Source organism: Taudactylus pleione, unplaced genomic scaffold (assembly GCF_031769625.1).
Source record: "Taudactylus pleione unplaced genomic scaffold, aTauple2 ptg001616l, whole genome shotgun sequence".
In the NCBI taxonomy this organism is placed as follows: Eukaryota; Metazoa; Chordata; class Amphibia; order Anura; family Myobatrachidae; genus Taudactylus; species Taudactylus pleione.
The window spans coordinates 296,030-310,969 of NW_028286013.1; the positions used below are offsets into that span (position 1 = coordinate 296,030).

At 45.8% G+C, this 14,940-nt stretch overlaps 1 protein-coding gene across 1 annotated transcript in view; it reads right to left on the minus strand.

The window, feature by feature from the left end:
- LOC148442105 (uncharacterized) overlaps positions 1-14,307 on the minus strand; it is a 252,714-nt gene extending 238,407 nt beyond the window's left edge. Inside the window, exons 1-4 of the mRNA XM_088464229.1 lie at positions 14,156-14,307; positions 10,666-11,861; positions 8,870-8,962; positions 8,332-8,448 (exon numbers count right to left, since the gene is read on the minus strand). Of these exons, the coding sequence (XP_088320355.1) occupies positions 8,332-8,448; positions 8,870-8,962; positions 10,666-11,861; positions 14,156-14,297 (1,548 nt within the window). The 5' untranslated portion in view covers positions 14,298-14,307. The remainder of the gene's footprint in view (positions 1-8,331; positions 8,449-8,869; positions 8,963-10,665; positions 11,862-14,155) is intronic.
- Between the last annotated feature and the right edge of the window lie 633 nt (positions 14,308-14,940).

The following is a 14,940-nucleotide window of genomic DNA, read 5'->3' on the forward strand; positions in this document are numbered from 1 at the left end:
CAAATCGTGCCCACGACTGCCGGGGAGCTCCTGGGGAGAGTTCATGGGAAATCATACACAATGTCGGATCGTGAGCACATCGCCAATTGTGTAGGCACCTTAAGTGTGCCTGGAGGCCAGTGTCCATACCTACAGGAGGCAGGGAGGACTCAACAAAGCTGTTATATTTTCAGACTAACTGCCTGTATGTTAGGGGTCAAGCGGTGAGGTAGTTCCCTGAATTATATATATATATATACTGTGTGTATATATATATATACTGTATATATATATATATATATATATATTCCATAGACAAAAAACCTTATGGTTTCATATGTTCCATTAAGGTTGCTTGGACATGATCTGAAAATTCACAAAACCTATTGATTTTCTGCCACTCAAACTTCAAAAAGCAATGAAATTGCGATCATTAAGGCTGACGCCTTAATGGACGTGTTCCTTGTGCAATACAGATTAGGTATGCCATCACACCCTGTGGTTAACGGCAGATTCAGCACTCACAGAATGAGATTGCTGTCACTCACAAAATGGTGGAGCTGCTAATTCACAGAAATGTGTGCTCATGAAATACACACATGCAGTCTATGCAACTGAGGAATTTGTATTTTTGCTCATGCATCGCACTACCCGTGTGCGAACCAGTCACTGCGGTCCAGTAAGGGAGTTTGCAGTGTGTACGCATTCCCTCCTGAACGTGACTGACAGGAAGTGCCATTTGGCCAGTGGTCAGAAATGCAAGGTGTCTGTGCATTTGAGCGCCATTACGGGAGCATGTATAATTAAGACCATGCGGCCAGAGGTCTAGTTGCACCCAGGGATGCGTTCATTAGCATATTATCGCAGTGGCTGGGTGCGTGCAATTTCTCTGTAGCATTCCTTGCTGAATCAGGCCCTCAGTTAGAACATCTGTTACTATCACCAGGCAGATACCGTGTAAGACCACTAGAGGCACGCTGGCTTGGTCAATAACAGCCCCCATTGTTCACAATTATTTTACTTTAATAAAGGGAAGGCCGCTCAGCTTAGTTGGAGTTCCAAAGTCCAAAAGATTTATTTGCACAAAGAAATACAAATAGAGTACCGCCCCTTACACTGCGCATGTGCGGCTGGCACCAACACAAACCTTCAGTTCTCAATGCACTGACTTCCAAAGGTCACTTCAGTACAATTTATAGGTTCACATTCAAATAGTCCTTAGGGAATAACATCATTGGGTACAGAGGGCGTGGCTTGGTTTTGCATGGAGTGACAGCGTTTTTCTGCGGCTCCCATGATTTCTCATGATTTTATCTTGTTTCCCTGGTGATCTATCTTACCTGCTGGTGCGGGTATGTCTCCTGAGGTCTCTGGTGTGTCGTGTGGGGGTCTCCGGTGCCTCGCAGTGGGCGAATCTGCGACGGAGCATCCTGAGACTGTAGCGGTGTCTGCTCTCCTGTCAGTGAGCGCTCCTGACCACTGTGAGATGCTGCCTTGCGGCTGAACTTTGCCTCCTCCTGCTGCTGTTGTGGTCCTTCCGCGGCGCTCCACTCTGCAATCATTGGCGCTGGGTGTCTGTTCCCCACTAACGCTCCTCTGCTGGGTCTCTGGTGTGGTGAGTCACCTTGCAGCCGCCATCTTAGATCCTGGAGCCTCCCGTGCTACGCTCCTCCATTACACTTCTCCTGTTGCCTACATTATAGGAGTGTATCTGCATAACCTGTACTGCTCTCTGGATGAAGCTGCTTGCCTGCAGTGCTCCTTATTGTCGGTGACCTATACAATACTGCTCTGATTGGGTTCACCTGCTGGATCCTGTAAAGTGGGACATATTGAATTCCTATTAGCTGTGCTGCAGCCTGTTGGCACTAAGTGTTTATCTGTAAATTGCTGGTTCTCATAGTGCTTCTATTGCACTATATTACGTGTGGAGTGTCCTCATATTATTTGTACCAACATGGGTAAAACTGGCAATACCACTGGGGCTGCTGGCAGACTGGAGAAGTATGCAAGAACATCTCAGGTACCTCTATCATCTAATCAAGTTGCGGCCGCCCCCCCCTCCGCCTCTTGAGGGTGATGCTGATCATAGTGGTGCATCTCATTCTACACAACAAATTTTACAGGCCATCTCCACCTCTGAACAAAGAGTCACTGATAAAATTGGTCAAGTTCAAGTTGATGTGTCCTTGCTTCACCAGGATTTCCAAAAAATAAGGGATAGAGTGGGTGAAACAGAGCACCGCATTTCGGACTTGGAATATGTCACCTCTCCTTTAAAGCATAAGGTTGAAGATTTGTCTTCTCAGGTGGTGTCCACTCAAGCTAAACTGTCTGATGTTGAGGGTCAGCTTAGACACAACAATATCTGTCTTGTTGGGCTTCCTGAGCAGTCGGAAGGCTTTACCCCTGAGAAATTTCTTGAGGACTGGCTAATTCATCTATTTACTTGGGAAGTCTTTGGTCCCCAATTTGCTGTGGAGCATGTCCATAGGCTCCCCTCTAGACCTGCTCCACCTGGAGCTCCTGCTAGAACCTTCATTGCTCATCTGTTACACTTTAAAGATCGGGGCACTGTTCTTCGTTTGGCCCGTGCCAAGGGTCCGCTGCAGTATGAGAACCATTCTGTTTCAATGTTCCCTGATTTCGCATTGGAGGTGCAGAAGAATCGATCGCAGTTCTTGCAAGTCAAACGCAAACTTCGGGACAGTAACATCCAGTATTCCATTTTATATCCTGCAAGATTGCGAGATTGCATTTTTTTGCTACTACCATGATGCGGAGGTTTGGTTGGAAAGGCAGCCCCGTGCTCCTAGTTGAAATTTTTCTGCCTCAAATTATTTGAATCCTTCAATTTAGGCATTTGCCCTTTACACTGATACAGGTCTCTATAGCAATTTTTGCAATTTCTTTTGTTTTTACTATTTGCTATTTTATTGGGTATATTTTGTGTTTGATCACTATAGTATGTTGCTCTATATAGTACTGTATTGCATATAATGTATAGTACCTTAAATCAGTTTACATCCTCTGTTTTTGATGTAAGATTTATAAATGATTGTTCCACCAGGGGACCAGTTCTAATTATTTTTGAGGGAGTTTCCTGCTGGATATAGTTATAGGAATTTATTTTCATTGGAGTCGGTGTTGGGTATTATTATCATGATGGGTGTTTTTTCAGGACTACTTATTAATTGGGATAAGTCTAGTTTATTCCCCATGTCAGGCCGTATCCCGGAACGAGAGCAGTTGTCTTGCCCCTTGCAGTGGACCATAAGATTTAAATATCTGGGTGTGTGGATTATGCCACTGGCTTCGGACTATATGTCGCAAAATATTGATCCTATAACAGCTCATTTTAAAGCGAAGGTCCATGTTTGGAAAAAATTGCCTTTGTCGGTTCTAGGACCAATAAATCTGTTTAAAATGTCTATTCAACCCAAGTATCTATATAACCTGCAACATTCCCCAGTTTATGTTCCCAAGAGGGTGTTTTCTGCTATTGATAGTATACTCTCCTCTTTTATACGGGGTCATGGGTCTGCTAGAATATCCATTAAAGCCCTTTATAGATCTAGGGCTTCTGGGGGGCTGGCTCTTCCTAATCTTCGGTTCTACCACATAGTTGCTCAGTTAGATCATTTATCTGATTGGGTGTCTGGTTCCGCTGGTACAATGTTACTGGGCTTCCTGGCTGAACGGGTGGGATCTTTCATTACCCCTTTATTGTTTTTACTTTCTGGTATGTCTGCTTCTGGGTTACCCCCTTTACTTTGTCAGGCTCTGTTAATTTGTCGTTACGCTCATACCCTTTTTGACTGGTCTGATAAGGATACTGATTCCCCTCTCTGGTTTAATAGGTCTTATCCTGAACTACTTAAATTATCATCGGATAATATATGGCTCCTGAAGTGTGTTAGGACTCTAGGTCAAGTGTATGAGGGTGCAAACTTCAAATCGTTTCAGCAGCTACAAATTGACTTTAATATTCCTAATATAGCATTTTTTCGGTACTTGCAATTACGACATGCTTTACATACACAATTTGCCTGTGCTTCTCCTGTACTCTCCCCATCTCCTGTTAAGTCCATAGTATAGGGTGTCTTCTATCTATGCAGTTCTCAATGATAGAATATTTCCAGAATTGCTTATACCCCTTAGGGTAAAATTTGAAACAGATTTGGGCCAACTCTCTGATGAACATTGGTCTCAAATATTAAGTTCAATTAAATACACTACACCCTGTGTTAGGTATCAATAGGTAAATTTTTATGTCCTGCATTGAGTATATCGTACACCTGTTTTTTTGCACCATGCTGGTTTTAGGGATGATTCTGTCCTAGATGTAGGGAGGAGAATGCTGGTTTCTGGCACCTGCTATGGGAATGCCCACTAGTTCATATATTTTGGGATCATGTTTGGAGGGACATCTTGGTAACGGACCCCTCTCTACCGAGCTTCAGCCCTGAAATTTGCTTGTTCAGACTTGACCTGGAGGAAACACATTCCCTGATATTATACCGTTATGTTATGTGTCTTTCTAAACTGGCCAAGGTAATTGTAGCCCGAAGGTGGTTTGCATTTGACCCTCCTGATATGCTTAATTGGAGAATCTTGGTGGGTGATGTGATTAGTCACGGAAAGCATATGTTCAAAACCCGTAATACTATGTCTAAATTTCCCTTTTTCCATTTTGGGTGGGATGTGTGTGCCTGGCCTCGGGCAAAGATAATCGACTTACCCAAATATATCGTGCTTTCCTTGATATAAGCATATCTATGTTCTTTAATCACTGATATTGTATGTTCTGTATATTGAGGTGATTTTTTTTATACCTACTTTGTTGATTTTTGTATATTGTCTGATGAACAGATTTTTTTGGTCTATTTGTATCATATGTATGATTTATCATATATGTAACTGAGGACTTTATTTTGTTTGTATTTTTGTAAATTTTGTAAACTTGTTTTTCAATAAAAATTGCTTGATTCAAAAACGTTGGATAGGTCAGGACCTTCTCCTTTGTGTGTGCGACTGGATCTTCATAAAGCCTGAAGGCCCCCACTATCCCATGCTGGATTTCCTTTGTTTTACAGTATCATGGGTGAGGGGAAATATTGAGTTTCAGGGGCAGCACATTACATTGCTTAACTGCAAATAAAGGGATTTAGAATAATGACATCAATAATATTACATTTATATTTACAGCAGAGATGCAGTATTTATCTATAAATTACATATCAAATGCCATTTAAAATAAGACTAAACATCAATATACAGCTATACAAATTTAATAAAAAATAGAAAATTACAATTATAATGAAAATAATATTTATAATAACGTACAGAAAGTATTGTATTTTATTGTACTTCAAAAGGAGTGACCTGAATGCAGATAGGCCACCAAAATGGCAAAGGTGTGACATTGATGGAAATGTGCAGCTTTGTAGGTGGTATGCAGCCTTGAGGGCCGAGGTGCGGCCTTGTCATTGGTATGAGGCCTTGACGGCCGAGTTGCAGCTTTAGTGGCAAGGTGCAGCCTTGAGGGCCAAGGTGGTATGCGGCCTTGAAGGCTGAGAGGACCAGGCTACAAATGGAGGCCGCTAGATGGGTATGCCACAGGTGCAGTAAGCCCAAAGGCAAAGGTCAGGCTTGAGATGAAAACCACTTGCTGTGAACTTCCCGAATGCTGGTGGCACTGCTCTGGATAACTGCAGCGAGTGAATAATTAGATGTTCCAATGGAGTCACAGCTATGCAGAAGTCTCACACTATGAAAATGGATACTGACAGGGAATACGACTGACAGGAACCGGAATACACATGCTAAGGGTACGCTATAACCAGCAAGATGGTGCCAAACCGGCAGACTTTTAAAAGATATTGCATCAATAACAAGCAAAGCTGGAGATTAGCTAATGACCAACAGCTGAGCCAGTGCCTGTCATCCAGTGGTCCCAGAAGTATGTGTGGCTGCCCGGCATCCTGACTTCCCAGCAGGCATCCCAGTTCGGCATCTATGTTGCCTGGTAACAGAGGAGGCTGTCTGAAGCTGCGGCAGAAGAACAATGCGTCCCGGAAAGGGAGCGAGAAGGAAACAAGCTGCGATGGCGGCTTGTGGCAGCATCCAAAACACCTCCTGACGGCATAGACAGTGATACCTGTCACTGCCCCTGGGATGGTTCATATTAAAATATTATACATTTGTATCGCATCTTTATCTAACCCTATATTCATTATTTATTGTTAAGGTTTCCCTAGCGCTATACATCCCTCCTCTTTTTATATTAATAGCACACATCCCAATTATCTGTGGATGGATAACTTAAAATATTGAAATACTGTGTGACTGGAGTATTGCTACAGCCCTGTTTTATGTCAGCTCATATAACAGAGATAACAAAGGTAAGTTCTTACCATATCTCTTGTTTCTACGAAGTGCTCAGGGTCCACAGGGATACCTTGGGGGTACAGGTGAGTTGGGACAACCGTGCACCATGCAGTTAAAAATGTCATCCTCCCAGGATGCATAAGGCTCCCCTCCTATACCCTGCCCCCAGGCCAAGGCACCTTCAGTTACGTACTAAGCCATAGGCCGGAGGAGAAAAAGAGAGAAGAAAGTCTGGCACACACAAGAATCTCATTCTCACACAAAGGAGACAGAAGACTGGTGACCAGAGCAACACCCTACTGGAGCACAGGGTGACAACGTGGGCGCCCTGTGGACCCTAAGGACTTTGTAGAAACAGAGATAACAAAGGTAAGTTCTTACCATATCTCATTTTCTACATCAGGGTCCTTAGGGATCCACAGGGATACCTTGGGGATGTCCCAAAGCAGTATCCGTCAAGGGTGGGGATGCTCCTGTGCAGAAAGGAGAATCCACCTCCCAAAGGAAGCATCCTGAGAGGCGAATGTATCAAAAGCATATCTCACAAAAATCTGGACAGAAGACCACGTGGCCGCCTTACACAGCTGAACAGCCGAGGCGCCATGCTGAGCTGCCCACGAGGTAATCACAGACCGAGTAGAATGAGCGGTCACAGAGGGCGGCGCTGGAATGCCGTCATGAGTATAAGCCTCAGATATCGCCATGCGAATCCACTGGGTCAAAGTTTGCTTATTGGCCGGCCATCCCTTCTTGTGGAAACCATAGCTGTAAGCCATTTGAAATCCACTGAGCCCAGGCGATCAAATGGAGATCCTTGTAGAGCCCTCAGGACTACAGGCAAATCCCAAGGAGCCACTGGAGGGACAAAGGGAGGCTGAATGCGAAGGACCCCCTGCATAAAGGTGCGGATATCAGGAAGAGGAGCAATCCTATGCTGAAACCACACCGACAGGGCAGAATCCTGCACCCTTAAGGAGGCAAGGCGGAGACCCTGATCCAAGCCTGCCTGTAAGAAGGCTAGAACTCTGGACATCTTGAAACACCAGAGGATCGTACCCTTTAAGGTGACACCATTCAAAATAGGTATGCCACACCCTGTGGTAAATCCTGGTTGAAGCAGGCTTTCTAGCCCTGAGCATGGTGTTCACCACGGAGCTGGAGAAACCTTTCGACCTTAGGAGGGATGTCTCAAGAGCCACGCCATCAAAGACAGGTGACCCAGATCTGGGTTAAGACAAGGACCCTGAGACAACAGGTCCGGGCGTTGCAACAGCAATGGAGTGTCGATGGAGAGACTCCAAAGATCTCAGTACCAGTGACGTCTGAGCCATGTTGGAGCTACCAGCAGGATTGTGCCTCCTTCTTGCTTGAACTTTCGAAGTACTCGAAGAACGGAGGAAACAGGTACGCAAACTGGAAGGTCCACTGTACCGACAGAGCGTCTACCAGAAGAGCCTCTGCGTCTCTTGTTCGGGACCCATACACCAGCAGCTTGCAGTTGTGTCTGGAAGGCCATGAGGTCTATTTCGGGAAGGCCATACCTGTCCACTAGGAGCTGAAATACTTCCTGGTGGAGACCATTCCTCTGGATGCACGTTGTGATGGCTGAGTGAAGTACCTCTGGAGACCCGGCTAACAGTAGGAGGTCATCCAAGTAAGGTAGCAGGCGGAGGATAGGATGGTATGATCTGTTTTTTTTGTACCAGAAAGAGGTTGGAGTAATAACCCGTCCCCCTTTGGGGTAAAGGGACCGGCACTACAACCCCTGCCTGGAGCATAGAGTGCACTACCTTGTGGATTTCCAGAGCCTTCTCCTGGTGTGAATGAAGGTCTGTGGTAAAGAACTGATGGGGAGGCCTTCTGCAGAAGGAGAGGGCATACCCGTGAGACCTCTTCCCTTACCCAAGTGTCTGTGGTGGTCTGGCACCAGCACTGGGTGAACTGAAGAAGTCGGCCTCCCACCTTGGAGTCCCCCAAGAGGAGACCCTTCCCGTCAGGCTGAGTGCTTGTTGTCGGGCTTAGCCGCCGGATATCTGGTGCTCCAAGCTTGTTTACTGGGCTTGGCAGCCTTCTTGGTACCTGATGGTCTCAAAAAGAACTGCACTTTAGTCTTACCTTGAGCCTGATAGGACGAGGTCACGGACCCTGATGGAGTCGGAGCTGAAGGTAGACATGCAGATTTTGCTGCCGCCAGCATATCCACAAATCTGTCTAAGTCAGGGCCGAACAGGACCTGACCATTATACGGTAAACATTCCAAGCCCTTCTTGGAAACTGCATCCGCTCTCCAAGAGCATAACCACAGGAAGCGGCAAGCTGATATTGCCTAGAAGCAGGCTAACATCCAAAGCTGCCTCATTAATGCGCTTACTAGCACAATTTGCTGACTGGTAGCCCCTGAAGACAATGACACTTCCAAGGCATCCTTTTTCCATGGCTCTGGCCACCCAGCAGACAGCCATGCCCCAACAGCGAGGGAGTAAATTGATTTCAGACATACCTCCACCTTGCGGTCCATAGTATATTTCAGAGAAGGCATGGAAGGCATAGGTAGGGTCGCTCTCTTCACCAAGCACGTTACGTGAGAATCCACCTAAGGGGGGAGTTTCCCATTTAGTGAAATAATCCTCAGCAAAAGGGAAGGCATATGCCAAAATGTTGATGAGGCTGAAACCCCTTCCCAAGAGACTTCCATGCCTCCAAATGATCCACTAACCAACCAGACAGGGGAAACACTGCAGCAGTGCTTTTAACATCCTTAAAGTAAGCATATGTAGGCTTAGCCACAGGTAGGTCTTTGTCCTCAATCACCATGGCTATATGGACCGCCCATATGAGGCCTGGAATATATCTTAGACTTAGCCTCTACCTCCTTCGGAGGGGGTTCAGAATCAGATAAGTCAAGAATTTCATCATCATCAGACGTCATGTCATTCTCATCATAATGTGTAGACTGGGATGACAATAATAGCCTTTTAGCAGGCCGAAGCAGTGATTCCTGCAAAATCTGTTCGGTTTTGTACCGTGGTAGACAGAGTTCACCCAGATAGGTTCCTGGAGATACCTGAGGTGTATGCTGAGGGGGACATTGTGCCACCATCATCTGCCCGGGGTACCCCTGCAAGGGAGCTGGGAACAATGGCTGCTGCATGAACTCCATGGGGCAATACATGGGCAGAGCCGATAAACGTCTCCCCTATCCCTATTTTCTTCCCCAATTCCTGTCTTACATCTGACACAGGAAAACAGGACAGGAGCAGAGATCTGCAAAGACTCCTCACTACCTAACATGGCAGCAGACACAGTGTATGTGACACTATACACAGAAAAAAAAAAATATCTGTGATACAATTGAACCCCCCCTGAACAGCACCTGTACTGTAGGGGTCTGTTGTAAAGAGAAAAAGGGACAGATAAAATGGCTGACAGAGAAAATAAATATACAGGTAGACAGCACTAGCATAAGTCACATACAATGCAGAATAGCCTGCTATAATGACCAAGTGCTACATACACTGACCTCGCTAACGTGGAGGGGTATGCAGAGGGGGACCCAGCTCCGCAATGCTGGAGACTGCGACAGGCTGTAGAAAATTGCCGCCAGAGCTCAGAAATAAGGAGATGCCGGGAGAGTATAGCCAGTGCGCCAGAGTGCAGTGGAATGGTGCGCTATGCAGCGGGTGAGGAGCCGGCTGTTCAACAGGGAAGGCATCCTCCCCTGGCCTGCAGTTAACCCCAGGGACGCTGGAGCGTTCCGCTCTGCGCCGGTCCTCTTGTCCCCGGTGGTCTAGTGGCAGCGCAGGACTCCAGGAGGGCACTTCCCCAGGGAGCCACCAGCCCTGGGGAAAAAAAGCATGACTGTGATGGCACGTGTCCACCACGGGTGCCCGCTACTTACCAAATCCCCGGGCGTCCGGCCACAGTAAGGGATCCCTGCTAGTAAGAACCCCGGAAGCCTGCCGAGATCCCCAGATCAGTACTGGAGTCTCGGCGCCAGCGGGGTAACAGAGCGGCGGTGTGGACGTCCATAGGACCTCCTGGGGGCGGAGTATAAGAGGAGAGCCTGGTGCATCCCGGGAAGATGAAATTTTTAACTGCGTTACGCCCGGTTGTACCAACTCACTTATACCCCCAAGGTATCCCTGTGGATACCTAAGGACCCTGATGTAGAAAAATGCTTTTCTCTTGTGTGAGATCTCATGTCTACCAAGATGTGACTTCTGTGTAAAACATTTCCCACACTCAGAGCATGGAAATGGTTTCTCACCTGTGTGATCTCTGATGTGTAACAAGATTTGATTTAACTGCAAAACATTTTCCACACTGAGAACATGGAAATGGTTTCTCACCTGTGTGACTTCTCTGATGCTTAACAAGATTTGATTTAACTGCAAAACATTTCCCACACTCACAGCATGGAAATGGTTTCTCACCTGTGTGATTTCTCTGATGTAGAATTAGATTCGATTTCCGTGTAAAACATTTTCCACACTCAGAGCATGGAAATGGTTTCTCACCAGTGTGAATTCTCTGATGTGTAATACAATCTGATTTCCGTGTAAAACTTTTCCTACACACAGAGCATTCAAATGGCCTCTCACCTGTGTGACTTCTCTGATGTGCAACAAAATCTGATTTAACTGTAAACCATTTTCCACACTCAGAACATGAAAATAGTTTCTCACCTGTATGACTTCTCTGATGTGTAACAAGATTTGATTTAACTGCAAAACATTTTCCACACTCAGAACATGGAAATAGTTTCTCACCTGTGTGACTTCTCTGATGCTTAACAAGATTTGATTGATCTCTAAAACATCTCCCACACTCAGAGCATGGAAATGGTTTCTCACCTGTGTGATTTCTCTGATGTAGAATTAGATTTGATTTCTGTGTGAAACATTTCCTACACTCAGAGCATGGAAATGATTTCTCACCTGTGTGACATCTCTGATGTGTAATTAGATTTGGTTTCTGTGTAAAACATTTTCCACACTCAGAACATGAAAATGGTTTCTCACCTATGTGACATCTCTGATGTATAACAAGATCCGATTTCCGTGTAAAACATTTTCCACACTCAGAGCATGGAAATGGTTTCTCACCTGTGTGCCTTCTCTGATGTATAACGAGATCTGATTTCCGTATAAAACATTTCCCACACTCAGAGCATGGAAATGGCTTCTCACCTGTGTGACTTCTCTCATGTATAACTAAACGTGATTTCTGTTTAAAACATTTCCCACAAACAGAACACGGAAATAATTTATAAGGTGCATAAGCTGCACTGTGTCTAACAAAAGCTGAGGTATCAGGAGACCAGTCCTGATAATTATAAGCATTAGATGATATATCTGCACTCTGAGGTACTGGATGTATATTTAGCATAACATGATTATCTCCTGGAGATTCCTGTGTGATGTTATCTTCTATTTTAATATCTGTAGACAAGATGAGATCTTCCTCCAAGTCATTCCTGCTTGTGCGTCCATCTGAATAATAATAACAGAGTTATTGTATTTCCACCAGAGTTCTTTATACAGCGCACACATATTACACAGCACTTTACAGAGAATATTTGGCCAATCACATCAGTCCCTACAATCTATATTCCCTCCCATATCTACACGCACTCACATTATGGTTAAATTCTGTCAGAAGCCAATTAACCTACCAGCATGATTTTTGGGGGATACACATACAAACTCCACACAGCACCTTGGCTGGGAATTGAACTCATGAACTCAGTGCTGTGAGGCAGCAATACTAACCATTACACCACCATGGTGTTACTATTATGAAGGGGTTTGGTTGTTTAATTTACAGGTATGAGCTATGACCACATTATTTAATTTCCAAATCAACCAACAATAAATAAGACTCTTTGAACAGATAACATTCCACACCCACATTATCAGCACATGTCATAGACCCAGCCCCAGGGACAGGCAGATGGCACATCCAATGTATATCTACCCCCAAATGCAGACTTTGCTGGGTAACGTTCCCTAGCCATCATCACAGCAGGAAGCCTCATTAGCCAGTGACGTTGGTGAACCATAATACCCATCTAGACCGCCCTCACACATACACACACGGGAAACTTGTGGGCGAATTACCAACAACTGCGTCCACACTACACAAAGTTCTCCAGGTGAATATATATGTAGAAAAAGCAGCCTCTATATGGTCATCCTCAGGGAGAGTAGCCCCACCAGAGTCATGCTAACTTAGGGTAATGAGTCACTGTATATAACCGCTGAGAGGGAAGGAGAGCAATAGGAAAGAGCAACACAGAATGATGGCACAGAGCGGGGGAGGCAGCAGGACAGGGCAGAGGAATGGTGCAGGGCACAGAGCAGGGGAGGCAGCAGGACAGGGTAGGGGAATGGTGCAGGGTACAGAGCAGGGGAGGCAGCAGAACAGGGTAGGCGAATTGCACAGGGCACAGAGCAGGGGAGGCAGGACAGGGTAGGGGAATGGTACAGGGCACAGAGCGGGGTAGGCAGCAGGACAGGGTAGGGGAATGGTGCAGGGCACAGAGTGGGGGAGGCAGCAGAACAGGGAAGGGGAATGGTGCATGGCCCAGAGCGGGGAAGGCAGCAGAACAAGGTAAAGAAATGGTGCAGAGCACAGAGTGGGGGAGGCAGCAGGACAGGGTAGGGGAATGGTGCAGGGCACAGACTGGGGGAGGCAGCAGGCCAGGGTAGGGGAATGGCGCAGGGCACAGAGTGGGGGAGGCAACAGGACTGGGTAGGGGAATGGTGCAGGGCACAGAGCAGGGGAGGCAGCAGGACAGGGTAGGGGAATGGTGCAGGGCACAAAGTAGGGGAGGCAGGACAGGGTAGGGGAATGGTGCAGGGCACACAGCTGGGGAGGCAGAACAGAGTAAGAAAATGGTGCAGGGCACAGAGCAGGGGAGGCAGCAGGACAGGGTAGGGGAATGGCACAGGGCACAGAGCGGAAGAGGCAGCAGGACAGGGTAAAGTATTGGTGCAGGGCACAGAGCTGGAGAGGCAGAAGGACAGGATAGGGGAATGGTGCAGGGCATAGAGCAGGAGATGCAGCAGGCAATGTAGGGGAATGGCGCAGGGCACATAGACGGGCAACAGCAGAAAGAGGAAAAAAGCAGAAGTGCAGAGCAGGGAACAGAAGCAAATTAGGATCATGGATAATGTTACAAGGGTTTTCATCACATTGATCAGTGATTTAATCATTATAGCTACGTCCCCTGCACTGATGTATGATATACACAAAGCGTGGGGAGGAGACTGGTCAGATCTCTGGGCTGGTAACACACAGTGAGATGATGTGAGGGGGAGAGCAGGAGTATAATAAGGGCTGATGGCTCCTGATGTATGAGATACTCCAGAGAGTGTGGGGAGGAGACTGGTCAGATTTCTGGGCTGGTAACACACAGTGACATGATGTGAGGGGGAGAGGAGGAGTATAATAGGGGCTGATGGCTCCTGATGTATGAGATACACCAGAGAGTGTGGGGAGGAGACTGGTCAGATCTCTGGGCTGGTATCACACAGTGACATGATGTGAGGGGGAGAGCAGGAGTATAATAGGGGCAGAAGAGAGTGTAGAAAGAGATTATTGTGCAGACTGAATTATTAACCGAGAAGGATATTTTGGACTGGGGAAGCAAAGCCACGTAAATTGGTAGTACATACAAATATTCCACATATAAGACACTGGTTAAAATAAAGCTGAACACAATCATCACGGTGTATGGAGAGAATATTTGAGGCTCTTTTGTAAATTAGTGTTTATTACTCACCTGTGCTGAAATCTGTAGGGATTTCCTCCTCCTTACACTGCTGATCACCCCTCACATACGTCTCTTCTTCTCCCTCTATATCTTCTGCCTTCATATCAGTCACATTCGTCTCTTCTTCTCCCTCTATATGTTCTGCCTTCATATCAGTCACATACGTCTCTTCTTCTCCCTCTATATTTTCTGCCTTCATATCAGTCACATACGTCTCTTCTTCTCCCTCTGTATCTTCTGCCTTCATATCAGTCACATACGTCTCTTCTTCTCCCTCTATATTTTCTGCCTTCATATCAATCACATATGTCTCTTCTTCTCCCTCTATATCTTCTGCCTTCATATCAGTCACATACGTCTCTTCTTCTCCCTCTATATCTTCTGCCTTCATATCAGTCACATATTTCTCCTCTTCTCCCTCTATATCTTCTGCCTTTATATCAGTCACATATGTCTCTTCTCCTTCTATATCTTCTGCCTTTATATCAGTCACATACGTCTCTTCTTCTCCCTCTATATCTTCTGCCTTATTATCAGTCACATACGTCTCTTCTTCTCCCTCTATATCTTCTGCCTTATTATCAGTCACATACGTCTCTTCTTCTCCCTCTGTATCTTTTGCCTTCATATTAGTCAGATTTTCACTCTAAATAATCCACAAAATAATAAAATAACACTTAGTCATTTCAGTTCCATTGACTGAGATTATCTAGAAGAATATTGGTGTATTAGATGCACACAGGTCATATAATGAAACATTGAATCTTTGTACTTGCATTATGAATCCTTCTCTC